This window comes from Phyllostomus discolor, chromosome 7 (assembly GCF_004126475.2).
Source record: "Phyllostomus discolor isolate MPI-MPIP mPhyDis1 chromosome 7, mPhyDis1.pri.v3, whole genome shotgun sequence".
In the NCBI taxonomy this organism is placed as follows: domain Eukaryota; kingdom Metazoa; phylum Chordata; class Mammalia; order Chiroptera; family Phyllostomidae; genus Phyllostomus; species Phyllostomus discolor.
This window is the reverse complement of record NC_040909.2, coordinates 14,918,316-14,942,962: the sequence shown is the minus strand read 5'-3', so window position 1 is coordinate 14,942,962 and position 24,647 is coordinate 14,918,316. Positions and strand designations below refer to the sequence as shown.

General features: G+C 41.4%; 1 protein-coding gene across 1 annotated transcript in view; it reads right to left on the bottom strand.

Moving 5' to 3' along the window:
- Window positions 1-23,511, bottom strand: part of DYNC1LI1 (dynein cytoplasmic 1 light intermediate chain 1) — a 34,452-nt gene extending 10,941 nt beyond the window's left edge. Inside the window, exons 1-5 of the mRNA XM_028518176.2 lie at window positions 23,213-23,511; window positions 22,954-23,027; window positions 3,101-3,217; window positions 2,139-2,369; window positions 96-265 (exon numbers count right to left, since the gene is read on the bottom strand). Coding sequence (XP_028373977.1) covers window positions 96-265; window positions 2,139-2,369; window positions 3,101-3,217; window positions 22,954-23,027; window positions 23,213-23,358 — 738 coding nt within the window. The 5' untranslated portion in view covers window positions 23,359-23,511. The remainder of the gene's footprint in view (window positions 1-95; window positions 266-2,138; window positions 2,370-3,100; window positions 3,218-22,953; window positions 23,028-23,212) is intronic.
- Window positions 23,512-24,647: the final 1,136 nt, after the last annotated feature.

Below are 24,647 nucleotides of genomic sequence, written 5' to 3'. Positions count from 1 at the left end.
AAAATAATGTGTCAGTTCCAAAAGGAGTCTGGGAAACAAAACAGTTGCTCATCCTTGGTTAGTATCAGTAACAGAATCTCTGGACGCAAACTAACCTTTGTGCAAACTACTAGTACTGGAATGCCCAAGTTATGTGTCAGTGTGTCCGCACCCAGAGGTAAAACCACGCTGTCGCCTTTGTCTTCCTGTGACATGGTGTTTCTTCTCTGAGGAGAAGCTGGGAAATCTTCTCCTGGCTCTACATATTCTTGAAAGTCTCTAATCACTGAAAAATCAAAGTAAATAATTTAATGCACAGTTTAGAAATTGCTTTATGTCAGCAGGTAGCTTTTTCTGCCATAATCTCAATATATATTTTACTAGAGTTTACACTTTGTCTTGTGTAAGAGAAGAAACAAAAAGGATATTTGAAATCTATGTCAAGGACAGTGCAGAAACCCTGGATCCACGTTAACTGTGAGGAGGCAGAGTACGGCACTGATTGGCTCTAAAGAGTGGTGTTCAACACAGGCGTGGTTTAGTCTGTGCAAGTCCTTTGGGCTAGTCGTAACCTAGCTTTGTCTCTCTATCTTCTCTAATTCACAAAGGGTACTGAAAAAGGATACAAGAAAAACGTGTGGGGGAAAGCAGGGGGGACTTCCACAACTTAAAAGACAGTCCTAGATGACTTTCTAAATATTAGTTTCCTTTCTCTAAACTCTTTGCTTGGGTCTCCGTGGTACACAGGTGCAATCTTGGGCCACATTAATTCTGTAACCCTGGTGAGAATAAGAGACATTACCAACACTCATAATTTTTTAGAACTCATTTGCAAGACTGTCAAAACCCTCACTTAAAAGTAGTTAAAGTGAATGTATCAAGAGCCTTAACAATGTATACTTTGACTCAGTAATTCCTCTGAGAAATTCTCAAAGAAACAACCAGTATTGCGTGCACACACGGGGATTTCCGTGTAAGACAGCTTTTCGTGTTTAAAAGCAAAACAAATCTGAAAACACATTAACCACAGCACAGGATTAAAACAGTATGAGGGAATATTATACAGAGACATGAAGGAGGAAAATGTGTTGAACTTACAGGGGGTCAAGAAAGAGGAAATCATGAAACCTGAGCACAGTTCCTCCAAGAACAAAGGGGCATGCATACACCCTTAGCAGCTCTGGTAGCTGCTACCCTTCAAATCAGAGGCTGAAATCTAACAGTGGTTCTCAAGTTTTAGCATGCACCTGAGTTTCTGATTTAGTAGTCTGGGGCAGGGCCTGAGAATGGGTATTTCTGAACAGCTCCAAGCTGTACTGCTATGGATGCTGCTAGTCTCGGGACCACTGCTACTGTATAAATTTAAAAGGGGCCGGGGGAACTCCAGAGGCAATGGCTAACAGGGAACGAAAGGTATAGATTAAGAGCAGTTAGACACCTTTGTCAATGATTTAGTACATATATTCTCTTAAGTTTTTACTATCTCCTTGCACATAAATTCCAGTAAGCTGTCACTTCTCCTCAAAAAGTTATGAGCTAACAAAACAAGGAAAAGCAGCATTCCATCTGTATATTTTCTTAAGCAAAGTACAACATTGGCAAATGAAGCACTCTCCGTGAAATTAAGAACTGTGACAACTGGCTTACAACCTGTTAGAAATGACCCATGTCATTTTCATAATTTCCATGAAAATGTCCAACTTACATGGGCATGTACGAAATACATTATATACTTTGTGAATCATAAAACCAGCTTAACGTCGTTATATTTATGTTGTTACCATCTTTTTGGACATGTTTCATTTTGACAAAGTTGATAAGATTGATCTGCTTATCAAGACATGGAACTGCTGAAAATGAGCAGCTGAAGAGAGATTCATGTTTTTTTATCTTGAAAAACAACTCTTCAAAATGAACACATATGGCCTTTTGGCAAAGGAGTAAAGGCACCCCCATGACAGAGTCTGCCATTATGTACACGTTTCCAATTTAAAACCATATTAAAACATAGCACATCATTTAAATTTAATTTCAAAAACAGTACTCACATGATGTTCCCCTCATTAAACCTTGTTCAAAGTCAAAAATTCCTAACCATTATGATAGCCAGCTAGGAAATTTGTATTGGAAATCTCTATTAGTATTTCTAGACTACTCACACTTTTGTTCCATTTCTTTCATTTCTTCGGGAGGAATTTTCAGTTTGTCAATATGTTCTCTAACGACACTTGCCCACTTCTGTAAAGAATCCAAAGCAGTCCAAGGCTTTGACATATCAACAACCAGCATAACTAGAGTGTCCTTCAGAGAGATGGCATCCAGTGAGAACTTAAGGAGGCCTTTGTGATACAAATCTCCATCTAAAATCCACACATTGCATCTTGTTTGATCTACAACAGACAGAGGAAAGTTACCAAGGCAACAGAATTAAGTTATTTCTCATTCAAAGAACAGCACCACTTGGTATTTTGGGCCATCTCCACAGGAGATACCTCTTTCGACAAGGTTCAACTATTTATGTCACATCTACCAACTGAATAAAGGCCCAACCCACATTCAGGAAAATGACTCAACGGCCCACACGGGACACCAGCATCCTCTACTTCATGCTTCTCAGTCCCAGACCACAGCCTGAAGAACACGTTGGTGTCCTTCTTTACCGTCAGCAGACAGAACCATGCACACTCAAGATATTACATATAAATGAGAAAGCAAGTGATCTGTAGAAGAGAAAATGGCTGATCACGTAAGAAAAGCTGGGGAGATGGTTTTTATGTCAAAAAAGTGAGAAGATAAAAGGTAAAAGGGAGTCAGCAAACAATCATGGGATACTATTATTATTTCACTGAGGGGAAAATGAACTGAAAAATCGATACTCTTCAAAAACTGACATTCAGCAAGAAAGCTGAAGTCTACACAGCAAAACACCTTAAGGTGTTTAAAAATATCACTACATGAACCCCAATCCAAACCACTAAAAGGATGCCTAGCACGACCATTTACTGACTGGCATGACAGGGCAGGACTCCCAGGAGAAAATGACCCAAAGACTAGGAGGAGCAGCAGTGCACCGTGGGAGGACTTCAGGAAAAAACTCAGGTTACAAACAGACAACACTCACCGTCCCTGTCTTCATCGTGAACATTTAAATACAAATATTCCAATCCTCTTCCTTTTTTGTACTCCTCTATTCCCTGAATTTTTCTTATTAAGCTTGTTTTCCCAGCTCCATCTTCACCTGTAAAAAAAGACAAATCTTTTAAATGGTGATATGGAACACACACACACGGAGGCTTCCTAGCGCCAAGTGAAAGACCTAACTAGAACTAGTTTCAACCAGGAGGGTAACCGGACGGCAGTAACCAGGGAACCGTAGAGCTGAAGATGCAGACTTCACCTCCAGGATTTTCTCTCCTCGGGCCTCTTCCTCTTGTTAAGTCTCCTGTTCTATCCTGTCACAAATGGCTTCCTTTGTGGGTATTTTTCAGGAAGCTCAACTCTTTTGGCATCACAGTTTTAATCTACAAGGAACAAAAGACTCTTTTTCAGCTTTCAGTCTGAAGAAGCTGCAGTGAACACTCTTAAGTGGCTACTCATGGTGGTGGGTGGCACGTCAGAGCCAACCGGGGCAGGGAACCGCGACGGCAGCCTCACCGAAACCACGGAGCCGCGAGAAGTGTGTAGCAAGGGAGAGGGGTGGCGGCTGGGGGTAGGAAAGTGGGTAAGAAAAAGGGTACAGGGAATGCAGAATAGACAAAAATAAAATGCAGACTTTAAAAATATTAACAGCAAAAATCGTGTGATTTAAACTTTGCACAAGTGTAAAAAGGTTAAAACTAGGCTAGCTATTCAATGTTTTGGCGAGGATTTTTTAATACTATGAATGTATTTAATACTACATGGTACTGTTTCATAAACTTATTTCATTATTAGCAATACTATGTTAATAGTCATTTCTTAAATCTAAGGACTTACTCCTGGAGATTCATGAGTTCTCTGAGAATTTAAAAATTGTTTTCATTTCATGTTAAGCTTTGAAGAAATTATATACGTCTTCGGTCTTCTGAATCTTTATATTGAAGCCTGCAGTACCCACCTCCGCACTGGTGTTTATAGTCCCACTGGTGCCGGGCTGAGGCCAAGCGATGCAGACAGAACAAGCACGCAAAACTCAAAAAAGGTATCACAGAGCAGTCAGGTCTATATTGAACTGCACTGGCCAGGCTGGTTCTTTTTATGAACGATTTTCCAACACTTCATAGCAATAAGTGTAGCCTTAAATAGGCAATAAAGAACTTGTCATTAAATGAGTATGTATTTTTCAGTATGATTTTTGCTGTGTATTATTAAAATGATCCATCAAAAGAACAGATTCTGTTGGAAACAGTGATATGTATGATAATGACAAGGACTGTCATGATACTCCATCATGCTTAAAGCAGAAATAGAGTTTAACCAGTGAAAAACAAAATGCATAAGTACTTACATCTACTATTAAACCTAAATAGCATTTAATTCAGTAAAACATCATTTGTTATATTGCGTGCTAATGTGAATTTTATCAGCTGTGTAGTTCTTATGGCATTTAGTTTATCATTTGTTTTGGTTTTGTAATTGCTCAAGAACTACATACAAAAAGAATTTAAAGAATTTCTATCTAGTCACCTCACTAGGCATGAACATGAGATATAAAAATAACTTCCATCACTGTGTAAGGAGACCTACAAAAACCTTTAAAGAGAGTCAGAATAAGCAGGGTAGAGGACTCCAATGGCAAGGAAACCATTCTGTATACGACAGTGCTAGACTCCCGTCCTTACGCATTTGTGAAACCCATATGATGTGCAGCACCAAGAACGAACCCTCGTGGACTCCAGGTGACAACATGTTCATGTCGGTTCGTCCACTGTAATAACTGAAATAAACGTGCCACCGGTGGGGTGCTGATAGCAGGGGAGGTTCTGCAGCTGTGGAGATAGGGAATATTCAGAGACTCTCTACTTCCCACTCAATTTTGCTGTGAACCTAAACCTGCTCTAAAAAATAAAGTTTATGAACTTGCAAGTATCTGAGCCTGTTCTAGAACTAGAAAAAAAAGAACCGAGATTTCTTTTCTGGCTGACTACTTCCCTGAAAGAAGTCCTCTAAGGTAAAATGACCCAGATGGACAGTGACCACCCCACAGAAACAATGTTATGTATCGTAAGCAAAAACGCAGTCCCCAGACTTATGACAGAGGCTTATGTTCAGCAAGAATTTTCTAAAGCACATACAGATCCATAAACATAGGTGGTGAACACATAAAACTTCATTTAATATGACACAAAATTTACCTTACTTCTCACTTTAGATGTTAGAAAATGAAAAGATACCTTAAAAAGAGTAAAAAAATTCAGATGAAGGGTAATTAGGGGTGGACAAAAAAAGGGAAGGAGATTAAGAGATACAAGCTTCCAGTTATAAAATAAGTTCTGAGGGCGTAATGTACAGCATACGGAATATGGTCAATAACATTGCAATAACTTAGTACAGTGACAGATCGTCACTATACTTATTATGGTGATCACTTCATGACGTACATAAATGTTGAATCACCATGTTGTACATCTGAAACTAATGTACTTCAATACACACACACAAAAAAGAGAGTAAATATATACTTTAGGGGCAAAAAACATTCAGACCAGTGTATTTCAACTTACTTTCAATATTTCAAATGATTCAAATAAAAAGTTTTCTGAATAAAAAATATACATACTTGTAGATAATCCTAAGCATAAAATAATAAAAACCTTAACATCAGCTAGAAATAACCACTGATAATTTGGTAATCTCTGATGATGACATTATGAGTGGTTCTTTAAAATAACAACTTTGCATCTTCCTTTTGGTTTAAGCAAATCCCAATTTTAAAGGTTTAATAGGCTCAGAACAGATTCTGAGCCCAAATTCATGACATCAAAAACACTGTCAGTCCTAGCCACGCATGCTCACCATTTTAAGCTTTCCCAGCCACTGCCAGAGCATAGGTGTTTCCTTTTTCTAGGGCTGAATACGAGATGCTCAAAGGCCAGAGGTTATTCCTCCCAGTCAATGTTTTCCATCCTTCATTTCACAAGGTCAGAGGTTATTCCTCCCAGTGAATGTTTTCCATCCTTCATTTCACTGGAGTAATGATTCTCAAAAAATGCATCACTTGGGGGCCTTGTTGAAACACACATTGCTGGGCCTTACCTCCTGAGTTTCTGATTCGGTAGGCCTGGGGCAGGGCCCGAGAATCTGTATTTCTAACCACTTCCCAGGGTTGCTGATGCTGCTGGCCTGGGACCACTCTGAAAACAAGTGCCTTAGACATTTACTACACAGAGCCAAGCACTAGGAATACAAATACCGGTATGTCAAAGTTGCTGTCCTCTGGGAGCTCGTTAATTGGAAAGGGAAAACAAACAGAAGACAATTTCAAGATACTATCATCAGCACTACACTAGAAGTAAGTGACAAACTAGGAACCCAGGCCTAAGGGAAAATTCTGGCTTTGCTTGGAGCTCAGAAAGGGCTTTGAAGAGAAGGTATCACGTCAGCCAAATCTTGTAGTGTTAATGAGCTATGCAGAGTTCGTCATTCTGGGAAGCAAGGAAAGCGCATACTGAGGCCTGGAGGCAAAGAAGTCCTTTTAGAATGGACAAATAATCTGAATGCATGAAATTTAGAATGTAAAGGGAAAATGAGCCAAAAAGTGAGAACAAATGCCATGTCAGATCATGAAGGGCACGCTACGCCGGGCTGAGACGGTTAGTCAGACCTCATCCTGAAGACGGTGGAAAGCCGCTGGCAGTGTGTCAGTGTTACAGAAAAACCGCTAGGGCAAAGTGTGCAAGACGGACTGAAAGGGCTAAGTTTAGGAGTAAGCAGACTAGATAATAGACTATTATTGGAGTCCCAGCAAGAAATGAAGTAGGCCTGCGCTAAGGAGTTAGCCATGGGGTGGGGCAGCTGTACTCAAAGGTTGGGAGGTGGCGAAAATGAGCAAGGCAGAAGTCAGAGAAGACTCTCCCGTTACAGCTTCCATAGCAACACTGCTCTCTCCTGTTCTCCTACTGCTCAGGGGCTGACCCCAAGCCTTCCCTCAGGCAGCTCTTGCATCCCCACCCAATGCTCGTGTTCCCCCCGGCTCCCTCTTCAGTCCCCTACTCTTCCCACTCCGCATGGAACTCCAGCAGAATCTCCACACGTGACCTTGATAGCTCCTACATTCCAGGGACCCACGGACTTCCTTCGAGCCTCAGCCTCTCCTGAACTGCTTGCTGGTCATCTCTACTTGGATGTCCCATAAATACCTCAACTTTCAACATGCACAAAAGCAATGTCATTATCTTGCCACCTTTCCCCAACACACTCACTTATATAATTATTACTGTAAGTCTCCAACTTCAAGGCCTTCATATCCACTGTTCCCTCCATGTAGAACATGCCCTCTTTAGAAATCTACAGTATATGCCACCTAACCTTCTTCCCCCCTTCCCCCAGCTATGTCTTCCTCAGGCAGGCTGTCCCTAATCACCTCATTTAAAATCACAACCTCCCAGCAAACCTATCCCTTCTTGTTTTGTTTTTTTTTTCCATTGAACTTACTATCAGAATATGAATTTTATTTAGTCACTCCCTCCCTGAATGGCTCCAGAGGAAAAGGCATTTCTGTGTTGTGTTGACTGCTGCAGACCCAGTGCCCAGAGAGGGCCTGTGACCCAGGTGCCGACCGACTGCTCCTTTCAGAGCGAAATGCGTGTTCCCAAGCTTCCTATGAGCAGTCACTAACAACCTTATCTTAACAAAAAATGTGCAAAAGTATTATGAACATGAGAGTCACAAATCCCTGAATGAAGAATACAAATTTTGTCCCCTTACCCACTTTGGGAGTATTTTAAAACTTTGTGTATTGATGGGTTTGAAATACAAAGCCTAAGAAAAAAGACCGGGACTTCCAGTCGAGATGGAGGCACAGGTAAATACAGTCCGCCTCCTCACAAAACCACATCAAAATGACAACTAAATTACAGACCAAAGATCACTCAGAATTGTCAGAGATTGAATTGAATGGAGATCTGACAACTACAGAACTAAAGAAACCACATCAGTTCAGGAGGGAAGGGGACGTGGAGCGGCAGAGACGTGGAGACACCAAACAGGTGGGTCCCACACCCAAGTGTGGTGGATAAAATTTTGAAAAGGCATTCTCGGGAGTAACAGGTCCCAGTTTCACACCAGACCCCCTAGTCCTGGGTACCAGTACCAGAAAAGAAGCCCCTATAACTTCTGGCTGTAAAAACCAGCAGGATCAGAATCAATAAAAAAACAAAACAAAACAAAAAAAACTACTGGACTCCTTGGCAGTTCCTCTTAAAGGGTCCATGCTGAACTTACTCAGACTCACTCCCTCTGAGCTCCAGCAACACCAGGGTGGCAGCCTGAAAGGCACCAGTGGCATATGGGGAGGAACTGAAGTGTCTGGTATCAGGGTGACAGCTAAGGGGACAGCTGTCTCCCAGACAGAAAGGCAGGAAAAAGACATTGTGCATTTTTTGAACCTTCCTACCCCCAAGAGCCACAGAACTGCCAGGCTGGAGCCATATCTGAGACTCCATCAACCTGGCTTACACTGTTTGCCCCGCCCTGGCATGTAACTGAGGCTCTGTTCCACCCAACTTACAGGCCTGTCCCCACCCCCATACCTCGGGCTAAGGGGCCCCAGGATCAGCACTAGCTGCAGCCATCTTTGGATGAGTTTGGCTATACCTGGGAACCTCCAAGCCCAGCACAAGTAGCAGCCACCTGCAGATTGCTTTGTAGCTCATGCTGGTGGCCCTAGGTGGAATACAGGTGGTGCCTGACCCTGACCTGCACTAGCTGGGAAACCCCAGAGCCTGAGCGCCCATGGACAGCTGCAAACCACGCTGGAGCACCACCACCCTGCCCCAGCACAGCTGATGCTCCACAAAAGGTGGAGGCTGGTGGTCAGTGGCCACAGCCAGTCCTTACAGCTGATCGGACTAGGTGAATCCCTCCCACAGACCTGACAACAGCAATCAAGTCTCAACTAGAAGAGGAGGGTGTGCTCAGCCCACAGAGGGCGCACCTCAAGTACCCAATCTGGGTAATTGGGAAGGCTGTATACTGGAACCTACAGGCCACGCTACCAAGACAGGGAGTCGTAGCAGCTCTACCTAAAACATAGAAACAAACATAGGGAGGCTGCCAAAATGAGGAGACAAAGAAACGTGGCCCAAATGAAAGAACAGATCAAAACTCCAGAAAAACAACTAAACAAAATGGAGATAAGTAATCTATCAGATGCAGAGTTCAAAACATTGGTTATAAGGATGCTCAAGGAACTGAGTGCTTCAACAGAGCCAGGCATAGAAATGAACAATTTACAAGCAATCAAGAGTACAGTGGAATGAAGTCGAGAATCAAATCAATGATAATGGTACATAAGGAAACAAACAAACAAACAAAAAACCCTAGCAGAACAAGAAGGAAAAGAAAAGAAAAGAAAAGAAAAGAAAAGAAAAGAAAAGAAAAGAAAAGAAAAGAAAAGAAGCGAGGCTATTTAAGAAGCCTCTGGGACAATTTCAAGCAAACCACCATTCACCTCATAGGGGTGCCAGAAGGAGAAGAGAAAAAGCAAGAAGTTGGAAATCTGTTTTAAAAAATAATTTTAAAAAAACTTCCCTGATTTGGTGAAGGAAATAGACATGTAAGACCAGGAAGCACAGACAGTTCCAAACAAAATGAACATAAATAAGTCTATACCAAGTCACATCATAATTAAAATGCAAAGGTTAAAGATCAAGAGAGAATCTTAGAACCAGCAAGAGAAAAGCAGTTAGTTACCTACAGGGGAATTCCCATAAGGCTGTCAGCCAATTTCTCAAAAGAAACTTTGCAGGCTAGAAGGGATTGGTAAGAAATACCCAAAGTCATGAAAAGCAGAGACCTATAGCCTAGACTGTTCTACCCAGAAAGGTATCATTTACAGTTGAAGGGCAGATAAAGAACTTCCCAGATAAGAAAAATCTAAAGGTGTTCACCATCACCAAACCATTATTACATGAAATGTTAAAAGAACTTATTAAGAAAAAATAAAAACTATGAATAAAATGGCAATAAACACATACCTATTAACAACTGAATCTAAAAAACAAACTAAGCAAACAAGGACAGAGACAGAATCATGGCTACAGAGAGCATTTTGATGGTTACCAAATGGGAGGGGGTTTGGAAGAATGGGTAAAGAGGTGAGGAGATTAAGACATATAACTTGGTAGTCACTGAATAACCATGGGATGTAAAGTACAGCACAGGAAATGGAGTAGCTAAAGAACTCACATGCATGGCCCGTGGGCATGAACAAAGGTGGAGGGGGATTGCCTGAGGAAAGAGGGGGAGTAAAGAGGGAAAATTGGGACAACTGTAACAGCACTATCAATAAAATACTTTATCTAAAAAGGATGAAATTTCAAATCTGTGGAAGTGTTTCCACAAACAAGAGGCCGAATTCACCTCCCTTTCCCCGTGGCCTAGTCAAACAGAATCATCAGTACCTTCCACTTCCAGCTCTGTAGGAGCAGTGGTGGCCACAAACATTTGCTGAGTGCCTACTGCATGCATTCACCTCACAGTAATTCTAACACGACCACAACTCTAAGGAGGGATAATGATTATTTCCCACTCGGCAGATAAGGATATTGGGGCTTAAAACTGTTAAAGTTGAGCATCTTATCCAAAGTCTCATAAGTAGGCTGAGATCTGAATTCATATGAATTTAACTCCAAAGCATATGTTTTCCAATGTATGACACTGCTGCTATCTTTAAAAGCCATCAAAACAATACTGTCTATTATTTCTGTAGTATGACTCACAAAAGAAAAGAGTATTTCTGCTTTCAGGGGATCACTGCTATTCAGAAGAAAAAGGAAAATGATTTAATGCATTTTCCTCTGTGGGCTGCCTCTGAGTGATAGGGGTTATGTTCCTATCCTATCCTTTATGTTCTTAGATTCTACCTCTAAGAACTGAGAATGCAGTTTGTTTTTCTATACTGGTAATCTCTCTCCTGAAATTTTAGATGAAGACAGTTGTGCCTGTTAACATTCAGCACCTCCCAGATCCACTGTAAGATAAACGTTACAACATTAAATCTGAAAAAAAACATTCTGTCAAGTATATGTAATGTGTTGAATATGGTGGTGTGAGATTTTTTCCCCCACCCTGCGATTTTGAAATTTCTCACTTAGAGCAAAAATCAGGAGTACTCACATTGAAAATAAAGAACTTTTCATAAATATACACAGACCATAAGGAACTCCAATGAAATTCTCTCTACTTGTAGATGAAGAAACTGAAGCCAGGCCACAACCACAAGAATTGTGGGAGCAGGGCCATAATCCAACCTCCCCACAGAATGCAAGTCAACCTTCTCAAAAGGGCCATTTCCCTTTCTCCTCAGAGAAAATGAGAAAAGGGGTGAAAACAGAAGAATATCTTATTCCCTAGAATATTCTACTACCTAACAGTGCTTGGCACAGCAAAGATTCTCAAGCTACTTAAAGAAGCACTGTGCTTATTGAGACAAAATCTTTTGGGGGACCAAATTTCTAGCAACTAGTCTTCTCCCATCTTCGCCTTTAATAACATTTGAGAGTTATAGTTGGTTGAAAATTAAACATTCATATTTTATATATATATTAAGCACCTATTTCTTCATTTCATAAGTCTTTGCAGGGTCTGAAGCCTCCTGGCCCAACCTGAAGGTCTCCATGCCCCTCCCACTCCCAGAAATGTGTGTCTCTCTGGGTAATGGGTTTTGTGCTTATTTTTTTTCTTTTTGTAAGTCTTAAGCTCCGTTATAATAACCATTTTCTGCAACTGTCACTTTTTCTACACCTAAATGAACTCTGACATGATTTGTCTTGATGGCAAATATGGACCTCTGAAAATAGACCTATTTCATAAAAGGCCTACAAAGGCCAATGAAGTCATATTCTATAAACAAAATCTCATGTGTCCCCTACTATTCCCAGGAATCTTGATCTGAGGTATTTGCAAAGATACAGTCTTGCTGCAGGGTTATACATATCTTCTACTCACATTATTTGTTAGGCTGTTATTTTCTCTTTTTATGTCTTTAGGCACTTAACCCGTGGCCCCCTCCCAGTTCTCTTCTCCTCAGATATAAACATGCCACTCAAAAGTGAGCATGCACCACATTCACACCACACTCCAATCCATTCCCCTTCCTGAAGCTGAGTGATCTGCCTGAAACAATCTCATTGGGCCCCTCTCCTTCTGAAGACCCTTCAGGGGATTCTAGTTAATAATATGCACGCTGAAGTATTTAGAGGAAAATACACCGATATCTGCAATTTACTGTGAAATGCATTCTTTAAAAAAAAAAAAGGTTGCATAGTGGGACATGTGATAATGAAAATGTAGTTAAATATTAATGGAATGATCTCGGTTTGAGTGTAAATATTAACTGTGAAACTTCAACTTTTCTCTATATTTGGAATTTTCATAAGATGTCAGAAAAAACCCCTCAGGGTCTTCGTCCTGCTCTGACACTGAAGGACAAACTGTAAAGGCCAGCGGTCCTCGCCTTTCCTGCCCATCTCTCACCATGTCCCACCGCCCAGACGCTAGGCTCCCACTATTCACTGCTTCTTCCAGTGCAGCCGAGTCTCCCAACTCTGACTCTTTACACATGCTGTCACTTTTTTCTGGAATAGTCTTCCTTTCTCCTCACCACATGTGAGAACCCTACCTTATTCTTTCAGTCTCATTTAATTTCCTCTAGGAAGCTTTGATTCCACAAGTCTGGTTAAGTGATTGCCAACAACACACTGCACACTTGAGACACTTCAGTGTTGTGTTTGTGTGTCGGCGTACTTGTGCCTTTCCTTCAGCAGACTGTGCATGTGTCAAGTCTGTCCCCTTTGTTCAACCAATCTTTTTTTTAAGTCACTTTTCTGTTGTTGTTGTTTTAAGATTTTATTTATTCATTTTTAGAGAGAGTGGAAGAGGAGGAGAATGAGGGGGGAGAACTACCAATATGTGGTTGCCTCTTGTGCACCATGCACTAGGGACCTGGCCCAACCCAGGCATGCGCCCCAACTGGGAATCGAACTGGCGACGGTTCCGTTCACAGCCCATGCTCAATCCACTGTGCTACACCAGCCAGGGCTCAACCAACATTCTTTGGGCAAGGTCTCTTAACTGTAAAAGTTTTATCTTTTAAGGTGCTTACCAGAGAAGACGTTATCCTATCCTTAACAGACACGGTGCCTACTTGCTCTCCAAAAACAGAAACCAAGTTGTTTTAGTCTCTTTGAGCTGCTACGACAAAAACACATACCATAGGCTCAGTGCCTTTTAAATGACAGACCTTTAGTTCTCATAGTTCTGGAGTCTGGGAAGTCCGAGACCAAGGTGCTGGCAGATTCAGTGTCTAGAGGGGACTGACTTCCCTGTTCACGGCCAGCCGTCTTCTCACCGTGCCCTCACAGGGCCGAAGCGGGGACAGCACTCTCTGGTGTCTCTTTTATAAGGGCCTAGCCCCGCTCACGAGGGCTCCAGCCCATGATTATTCATGTGTCAAAGGCCCCACCTCCTAATGCCATCACACTGAAGGTTAGGATTTCAACCTATGACTGGTGTGTGTGGGGGGTGGGGGTACACATTCACTCTACAGCACCTGACGGATACCCAGAAGATACTTCACCAAAATTCTTTATCTTTAATCACGACCACAGTCGCTATTTTCATACCTAGACCTCATCTGTAATTGCTTGTCCCCGTCATTTACCACAATCTGTTAAAATAGTTCATCATTCATGTTTATAAAACTAAAGTGGCTACTTCTCATCAATAACAGATCCATTAATAGTGTTAGCTCATAATATATACCTCCTTCACTAAACTTAGGAAAAGTTTCTAGTCACTGGACTGAGCTGTTGGTACTCGGCTGCCTTGCCACAGCCAAGAGGAAGGACGTTTGAAGACATTAAGAAATACACCATGAATAACTCTCTCTAATCTGTTATGCAATTAGAAGAATTTTAAAAATGTTAAAATTCAGGATGCTGGTATTTGGCGTTGATAGACATTTAAAAGTCATTTTTAATGGCCAAACCATTCAAGAAACAAAAGTCACTAAATTCCAAGTTATATTTGGAAAACACATAGCACCTAATAGTTTCAGGAGTAAAATAAAAAAATAAAAATGCTACATATGTGCCACACTGGATGTAATTAATACACCTAAAGGGACAACCATGGGCAATGGAGTCTATGTGACTTCAAACAATGAGAAAAGGATTCACGTACCTGTCATCTATAAACTATAAGGAAGTTTATCTTCCGTTCCTCGGCCTTCAGCTGGCAGTGAAACACACACGCCAGCTTTACATGTGCCAGCCAAACAGTTAGTGATCTGTGAACATACACTTACACCAGTAGACAGAGTTCCTGCTTCAACAGACCAATGTGAAAGTCCTATAACATAAGGAACCCTTTGGTGATAGTGTTAAAATTGCTCTCTAAACATTTTATCTAAATTTGTACTTTTACATTAAATTTTCTTAAAGGGGGTATATCTATAAAACAAATCAAAACACTTCATTAGATCAAATACTATCACAATAAAGCCATGTTCATGTCCTTGTCCAGGTGTTGGGAAACTTTTTTTGTACAGGACTACATACGTAGTAGGTATTTTAGGCTTTGCAGGTCACATAAGGTATCTGTCTCACATTCATCTTTGTGTTTTGTTTTTCTCCCAACTCTTAAAAAATGTGAATAAACAAACCCCATTCTTAGCCTGCTGGCCACCCAAAAACAGTCTACAGGCCAACTGCTGTCCCAGTGGATGGACCAAAGGAGGAGAGATTTCTTAATCAGATTACAGTGGAATTCTCCACAGCAAATAAATCTGTATCCCAAATTACTTGTCTGAACCTTGTCCAAATAAGTCACTCTCTGTGAGCCAAGTATAAGATCCAAGAACTCAACTGCAGTTTTGCCATAAAGCAGTAACAGCCATCAATTCTCACTTCTCAGCTCAAATTTGAAAACAAATTGATTACATAAGGAAATCTCCTTAAATGAAGTCACCAAAACAGAGTAGGTGTAAAGGTGTGCTCATAATACCGCTTTATCTCCCCAACAGATTTCTAACTCAACAACAGGATGTAATGTCCATAAACTTTAAAATGATATTTGATTAACAGATTAAAAATGAGAAGATTTAGAAGATATAATTTCTAACTGCAACATTGTCACCATGATTTGGTTAAACCTGGACAAAAAGTACTTCTGTTTGTCCCTCATCTTCTTAATAGAGGCGGTAAAACAATCTCTATGTTGATGGATTTAAAGTTCCATGGCTATGCCCTGGCTGGTGTGGTTCAGTGGATTGAGCTCTGGCCTGTGAACCAAAGGGTTGCCGGTTCAATTCCCAGTCAGGGCACATGCCTGGGTTGTAAGCCACATCCCCAATAGTAGGTGTGCCAGAGGCAACCACATGTTGATTTTCTCTCCCTCTCCCTCCCTTCACCTCTGTCTAAAAATAAATAAATAAAATCTTTAAAAAGATAAAGTTCTATGACTATTATCATTCATTTTTTCTTGATCAGTGATGCACTAGAAATAAAAGTTCTTTATAAGAAGTCAACAGTGTTTTAAAAAGAAGACATAAAAACATTCATCACGTGAAAATGAGCAGTCAAAGCAAAATACTTAAGTGCACAATACATTAATAGCTATCCTTAACACTTCAATGTATGGCACAACTGGAAATGTTTTACAAACATCTCATATAATCCTCATGATAACCCTAAAACGAAAACATTCTTATCTGAAAGATTAAGCAACTTGCTAAGGAAAGGACATGAGTTGAATCCAGCAATGCTCCGAAACACTATAGACATTGCCATTGTTCCTGGAGCCGCTCCTGGTCTTGACGGGCTCGAGATAAATGGGGATGACAAAACATAAAGTTAAGCAGTACTCTGCCTTCCTATTCTCCCAGCCTCCTCTTCTGTGGTCCTGGAAGGCTAAAGTACTGCACTCTTCTTGCTTTGCACAGGTCTGTGTGCCTGATGCCTACCTTCTATGCAGAGCCCCGATTCACATCTCCACACCTCTGCTGGATACATCACAATTCATAGCATCATGATAATCAGAACAGAGAGAATTCTAGCTTGCCATATTCCTTCTTTATCCAACTGAGATACCAACACTGTAAAGCCGACACTCTTGATTTGACCTTGCATAACATAAAATAAACCATTTTATTTTATCTGAAAGCTCTGGTAACAGGAGCCATGAAAGGTCTTCCCTGGAACTACTTTTCAGCTCAGACCTCCTGCATGGCCTCCCAGAGGTTATCTGTATGACCCAGGCAAGGTGGGGGCTTTGGTCTGCCCCCATCTCACCAAGAGCATCTCCCCCCTTGCCTCAGCTGGGCAGGCTGGGAGAGGCTGTTGTTAACCAGCTGCAGCATGTGCACCCGGTGGTTGCAGATAAACATTTAGGCATGGCTGCTGAAGACTACATCCTGCCAATATGTTAAGGGGTGCCTATGTATTGTAAAACATTAGACAAACCCAACTTTGAATCCTAGCTCAGCTGTGCAGTCCAGAGCTCAAAATGCTCTTCTGTAAAACAGTGAACATCCTACACAATAAAACAGCTACTAGAACACCCAACTGACAGGCATAATACATGTTCATATCCCATTGCTTGGTCAAAAACTTGTATTTTAATATCATCATTCAGCAATCCACATTACTTTAAAAAAATAAACACGTGTCCCTTATCATCTCCCTCACTCTCAGACACTGACTAGACATGAACTGAAAACAACTGAGTTTCATTCAATAAACATTTATGAAGACCAATAAATGCTAATCCAAATGGTTATCAACAGTTCCTACGCTCCAGAAGGTCAAAGTCACACTAATGCAATCATTCCTAATCAACAAAGATGGTATATATTCTGTACTTAAGTTGCCTTTAAGTTAAGATGGCAATTTTTAACCGACCTGACAGACAGGCACATACCAAAGCGAACATCCTCAGTATGGGCAATGGGGCTAGACACACAAGTCCTCTGACATGCTGACAGTGGTGGTGCAAATGGTACAACTTTCTCAGAGGACTGTTGAATAGTATCTAGAAAGGCTTAAAAGATACATACTTTTGATGTAGCAATTCAACTTATAATAATCTACCAAGCAATTAGTATTATGGCATAGCCATTGATGTTCTTCAGTCACTGAAAGGGAGAAATCTGTGTCTCCTGCCATAAAAAAAAAAACCCCTCTGATACATAAAAGTGAAAAAAAAATCTGATTTCAAAGCAGTATATAAAGTATGAGCCTATTTTGTTTAAAATACAAATATATACATAGAAAAAATGAACACTGATTATCTCTAGATGGTGGGATCATATATTTTCATTTTTTCTCTCTGTAGCAAGAAATGTATAATTCTTTCATAATTTAAAATAATGAATCCTGATTTTGAGATGAAGATGTTTTAGGCATAATTTCTTTAGGTCTTTTAATCTCATGAAGTATGCAATAATCTCAATTAGCAGGTCAGGAGGTTGCTGTTTGCCCACAATCCCTCAGATTCAAATGGGAGGAAAGGCTGACTCCCAGACCTGGTAACTCTAGGTAAGGACTCCACCAAACCTGAGCGGCCAGGGCCCTTTTCACCAAGTTTTAACTACTGCATCACGTTCCTTTGTCCATAGCCCACAGTGTTCTCTCCTCCTGACTCTATTTAGTAAAATTTTATTCAGATACAAACTTTTTTCTTTTCGTTTTAAAGAGATTTTATTTATTTAATCTAGATAGAGGGACGGGGAGGGAGAAAGAGAGGGAGAGAAACATCAATGTGTGGTTGCCTCTCATGCGCCCCCAACTAGGGACCTAGCCTGCAACCCAGGCACGTGCCCTGACTGGGAACTGAACCAGCGACCCTTTGGTTTGCAGGCCAGCGCTCAATCTAATAAACCACACCAGCCAGGGCAGATACAATCTTTTCAATAAAATCTTATGTGACCTTTTTACCAATTATTTCATACTGACATATTTGATTTTTACTACTTTGAGTCCTTTCCCACAGGAGTTCATAAGCTCCTGGAGGGCAGGGACGGAGTCATAGACCTGTTTTCCCCATGACTCAGCGAAGTATTTTATGCACAGCACGTTCTGATACATGTTTGATGAATAAATGAATAAAGAGGTAACCTGTGAGGTCTTTCTAACAGCCACTGCCCTGATTTTACAAACAAAATAAGGCCCCAAAAGGTCAGTTCATGGTCACTCATTAAAAACAGACAGAGTCCTATGCTGACCGTGGGTCCTTTCTTTTTCCTAACTCAAGGCTCTTCTCGGTTTTGCATTTTCAAGTGTTTTTGCTGACATTCTCTCATGCGGACTTCACAGCAGCTGAATTTCCACTCTACCTTGATGGTCTTTAATCCCAGCTTCTCACAAGATTATGTTTCAGACTGAACAATCTCATTTTCTTTAGAGTCAGCCCTCACATACAAAACCATCCACCTCCTCAACAAGTTCTTTCTCTGAACAGATCTCTAATTCTACCGTGTATATGTTGAGGTTTCCTACTTGCAATAAATCAGGCATAACAGAAGCTAGTGTTATTCCTGAATAAGAAAGAAGACCATTTCAAACATACTTCCTGATGATGCTCAGCATTATGGGGGATGTTTTTTATTTTTCATTTTTTTGGCTGCACATTATTCTATCCAGTGCCTTCAGGGAAAAATAGAGAGGTTCTAGACTTCTTTCCTGGGTGCAATCAAACAACCCACATCTACAAGAAAATACTTTAGTAACTTAAATCCAATTATGTCTTAAAACATTTCTTTAAAAAATTTAATAACTCGGAAGCTTTAGAATTTTTAAAAAATTATAGACTGTCAGATTAGACAAGACTTTAGAAATCACTAAATCTAAGTATCTTAATTTACAGGTGAGAAAGATAAGACTTACGTGATTTACAAAAGGACCAACTAGTTTTCATAATTCACGTTAGCCTCAAAGCGGATATTATACTGATGTGTCCTATCTAGAAGCCAGGCACTGTACTGAGGCCCAAGTCTCCATAAGTATGCTAACAGACAATGAATTCAATCAATCTAAATCAATGAGGTGTTTTTTTTTTTTTGCAATGAAACAGATACATCAGAAGAATCAGATAAAATTCCTTAATAACTGCTAAACACCTTCTTATGTTTCCTACAAAGAAAGCTCTCTTTTCCTCTAGGGAGACAGCCCACTATATAGGTTAAGAATACTGACTCTGGGTCCAGGATGCACAATTTAGAATTCTTTTTTTTAAAGATTTTATTTATTTATTTTTAGAGAGAGAAGGGAGGGAGATAGAGAGGGAGAAACATCAATGTGCAGTTGCTGGGGGTCATGGCCTGCAACCCAGGCATGTACCCTGACTGGGAATTGAACCTGTGACACTTTGGTTTGCAGCCCGTGCTCAATCCACTGAGCTAAGCCAGCCAGGGCTTACAATTTAGAATTCTTACGTTATCTCTTTCTGGCTGTGTAACCCCACCACAATTTACTTAACAGTTCTATGTCCATTTCCTGATGACTACAGGAATAATCAGAGTATGTAAACAATCTTACATGGCTAGTAGATGTAATTGTTCTATGAATATTAGTTATTATTATTATTTTCCTTATGGGGTTTTCTTATCAAAACAGGGAAGTTACCAAGATATGATGAAAGTGTCCTTAAAAGCAGCTATTAAAATATAATTACATGCCCTGACTGGTGTGGCTTAGTGGGTTGAGTGTCGACTTGCAGAACCGAAAGGTCATGGGATCAATTCCCAGTCAGGGCAATTGTGGTCCAGGTCCGTGGTTGGGGGCTCATGAGAGGCAACCGATCAAAGTTTGTTTCTCCTGCTCTTTCTCCCTCCCTTCCTCCCTCTCTAAAAATAAAGAAAATCTTCTAATATATATATATATATATATAAAATTACAATCATTGTAGTAAAAACTGATTTAATATAAAGGGTAAAGACAAAAAAATAGTTCCTAAAAGGATAATTTGTGAGTTAAATTCTACTTAAAATACATGCATGCATACACAAAAAACATGCAGGAAAAGTTTGGCCTTTAATGTTAAAAACACACTTTACTGAAGTTCATTCTCAATGATTAAACATTAATGTCAGTGTTTTGGGGTTTCACTAGAGGTCAGGCCTAGGTAGTTAACACAAATGCCATGGCCAGAGTGGGGTCCCTTAATAAGCTATATCCTAGAATTCCAACAAATATGTGGATTTCAATTTCACTCAAAGACAGCCCTTTTTAAAAAGCTATTCAGTGGAGTACAAGTTATTCGGAAGAGTACATAGCACTCTCCCTTGCAGGAACTTACAGAACACAGGATCTTTATAGCTATATGACCTTGGAAAACTCACTTAAAAGGTCTATAAAATTCACTACCTCATCCAAAAACTGGTGCTAACATCTATTTCCCAGGTTTGAGTTGGGGAAGGAGGATGAGGTGGTAACTAAGATTTATATGAAAATGCTAGTCCTGACCCTTTCTTCCCATAGGCAATGGGAGAGGAGGCCAAAGAGCAAGCTAAGGTTAAACTACAATTTGTGTCTGGGGTACATTAAGCTTTGATCATCATTCCTATTCTAGGAATGTTTCTGGAAATGTAACACCTTGTTATAGTCTCAGATTTGGTTTGTAAATATTGGCCTCCAGAAATCACCATAATCCATGCAAGGCATACTAGGGCCAACCATCCTCCTGCTAGCAGCTTCAAAGCCGTAACAAAGAAAACCACAACCCCTATTTATGTATTTATTCCCTCAACCAGCATAGACTGAATTCGGCCATAACATGTGATGGCAAAATGTCTTTAAGAAATCTTTAGAGGTATGTTAGAAAATTAATCCTATTTATATAATCAGTATAAAAATCTGCTATTAGCTTCTTCCAAAGCTGAAAAGGACTGATGAAAATCCCAATAGTCATCAAATAAAACATTTCAGTTTCAAGCTTGTATAACTTGATACTGAATGGAGCTTTATGAACTATTAGGGTCATAAGAAAAGAAATTTAATCTATCCTAAGTATGAAGGAATGGAAGAGTTTGAGGCCTCTAAGTACACTCAGTCACATACACTGACCCAGAGTCAAAAGCAGGTTTTTTAAAAAGTATGGTTAAGAAAAAGAAAAAGAAAAAACAGTACAACTTCAGCAAATTAGAAACATCAAGAAATGAACAAAACTGTCACTTTTGTTTCACTACAAACAGAACCATCTAAGTAATATCTGATACACAGGAATAACTGTGAGGAACTTACACAATGGAAACAAAATTCAGAAATCTTATCTTTACAATGGCAATATTTGAAAAGAAATCTTCTTTAACTTAATTAAAATATAAAACACTTCAATGAGGGCACATTGTCTTAAGTCCGCTCAAATTTACTGCTCAATAGTAACTTGTTTAATAAATTTCAAACATTTTCTGGAATTTTTTTTGCCTTTGGGTACTAATCAATCCTTGCCTATAAATATCACTGATGTAGGCACTAAATCAATTTTTTAAAAGAAAGCGCTGATCGAGTATTTTCTAATCCAGGTAAGTCAAATCCACCATAAAAAGTCACTGTGCTGTTATCACTGGACTCTGGCTGATGGGCATTATTTCTAAAATAGCCAATTTAAAGACGAAGAAAATGAGGTTTACAGATGTAAAGGAACTTGCTCAGGATCACCAGGCTAGTGTGTGATAGGGCCATGGCTGAACCCAGATTAATTTGCAGAGGACACTTTCAATCACATTAAAAACAAAGGTAAACACTAATTTTCAACTAGCTCCATGTATCTTTAATAATGTCAAGAATCACATTCTAGCTTGGCAGTTTATGAAAAACACATCGTTTGTTTCTTTCTAAACATGCCTATTAAAAGCAGATCCTATCAAACAGATTTGGCTTGTTTCCTATTTTTAGATGCACATAGCAAAAACAGTCTTGATATATCAATACTAAAATTTTATATTTCAACCATTACCTTGTAAGCCAAACTGCAGTAGCTCATATTTAAATAGGAAAGAAATACCTCGTGTAAATGACTCAGAAACTAAGTCTGCATAAATATGAACCTGTGAATTGTCCCATGCTGTCCTCTGCCCCACCCTCAAAATCAGTAAAGGAACAATACAAAACTTCCAGAGCAGAAAATGTATAGAGTCACCAGAATAGAGACAGTAGACCATTCTCCTTATTACATCCATTTGGCCCAAAGGACTGAACTAGAAAGGTGTTCTACCGTTCTTTATAAATTTCAGGATTATAAGTGACAGTTAAAAAGGCAGCTGCAGCACGAGTCCACTGTACATTAAAAAAGCTGAATCAAATAAGAACATTTATCACGACTACCAGGTCTCATTTCTAGCTTCTCTGTCAATTATACAAAGAGTAAGCTATTAAATATTAATGGATGCCATTTGCACTGGAGTTCTTGAGAAAGAGCCTCCTGTTACCAATTTTCGTTATGAAAGAAAAAACGTCCTTATTTTCTAGGTAAACCCCAAGCCACTAGAATCCCTCGGATGGGCTATCATATTTTGTCCTTGCCAGGGAAGATTGTCAGGGCCTCCCGACAACCAGGGAAGGAGGGACAGCTATGGAAAGGGTAGGTCCCAGCAGGTCCCCGGGCAACTGTCCCGGTTCCCCTTCTCCCCCAGCTGTCAGCGACAGGTCGAGCCTCGGAGCGGGGCGGGGCCAGGGTCCGCAGTCCGCACAAAGCGAGCGGGCGATCGCTCGGCGGACCGGACTCCGGCTGGGTAGGGGCCGGGCGGGACAGGGTGCAGCGAGATGGGGGCACACTTACCCAGCAGCAGTACGTTCTTCCCCGCGGGGAGCTTGGATCGCGAGCGGGTGGAGACCTCGCTGAGGATGCAGGACCTAGCGGGGAGCAAGGCGTACGCTGAGGCCGGGAGCCGGGGCCGCAGCGCGGGAGGGATGGGCACGGCCTCGGCGCGCCTGAGCGGGGGCTGAGGCCGGGTGCCGAGCTCCGGCGCGCACGGATCCCGAGGCGTCCGCAGGGCCGGGAGTGCTAGCGGGGACCCAGGGAGGGGTGGGGTTGTTACCAAAGGTTCTGCCCGTCCTCGTCGTCGCCTGCTGCAGCGCCACCGTTGCCCGATGTTAGCTCGTTGGCCAAGGAGCCGCCGGTGTAAGTCGAGGCTAATCCCGGCGGAGAAGAGCCGTAGGAATTGACTCGTCCTACAGCCGCCATTTTGGTCGGGAATCACAACACTCCCCGCAAAGCTGAATGAGCGAGGCGGTGGCTGCGGCGGCGGCGGCAGCGGCGGCGGGAACCCGGATATGGAGCTCTCCGCGCACGGGGAGCGAGGCGGGGCCTGTGGGGGCGGAGCCCCGGGCCCTGCGGGGACTGACGGAGCGTGCGAGCAGGGACTGCGCGTGCGCTACACGCTGGCGGGCGACTAGGGGATGCGCGTGCGCGATAGGCCGGGTAGGCTGATCTGCAACCTCGGCTCGTCTGAGCTCGGCGTGTAGAACTGCCTCCCAACGCCCCACCCGTAAACCAGGGCTGCAGCAGGGCGGATTGGGGTGTGTTAGGTGAACGGTGCCCCCCTCCCAATCTTTGGTCGGGTCCACAAATCCCGCAGTCGGCGTGCGTGGAACTCCTGCGCCGTTCTGGCCGTTCCACCACCATTCAAGCTGAGCGCCGGTCCCGCGCCTCCGGTACTTCACCGGCGCCTAAGTGGAAATGGGCCGCTCCGCTGCTAAAGTGGCCGTTGTGGCGACGTTCCTCAAACCTTTGTCCCCTATTAGAAGCAGGTTTCCCCAGCTCCTAAGCAGCTGCGAGACAAAAGAATGTTGACAGGGCTTGTTTTAACGGTCAGGATTTTTGTATGAGAAGCTCCGTATGAGATTCGAAAAGCCCCACTAGGTGAGTCAGTCAACAGACCTTTCTTCAACACTTGAAATGATAGGCGCAGTTGGTATTGAGAATACACAGATGAAAAAGAAGTAACCTAAAATAGCCCTAAATAACCCCCTGTCAGAACTTTTACTAGTTAAATATATTTGAATGTCTGAGCCCAATGTCCTGAAAAAGTTGTCGGTTTTAAGCCTCTATCTTAGTACACGGTGTAAGAGCAGTTGCTTAAAATAGCCTGGTCTTTGTACGTCATCACTGTCAACTCGTATTTGAAGATCACTTGATAATATATGACCTCATCAGTGCTGTTAGGCTAGTAAGAAAATCCACAGCTAAATACTGTGCTTGCTATACATTAACATTGCAGTTAGAAGCTAAAAGGCTTTGGAAGCTAGCAAATCTGTGGCTGGATATGTAACCTTAGACAATTTCCTTAACCTCACTGAGCCTCAGTTTCCTTAGCTGTACAATGGGGATAAAAGGATCTAGAATTATTATGAAGATTAAATGGGGGTGATGTAAATAGCTTAGAACAGTAACTGCTTTTAAGTGCTTGATACATGTTTATTATCAATGACTGATGTTTTGCTTTACCTTTCAAACCGTTAATATCTGACCAA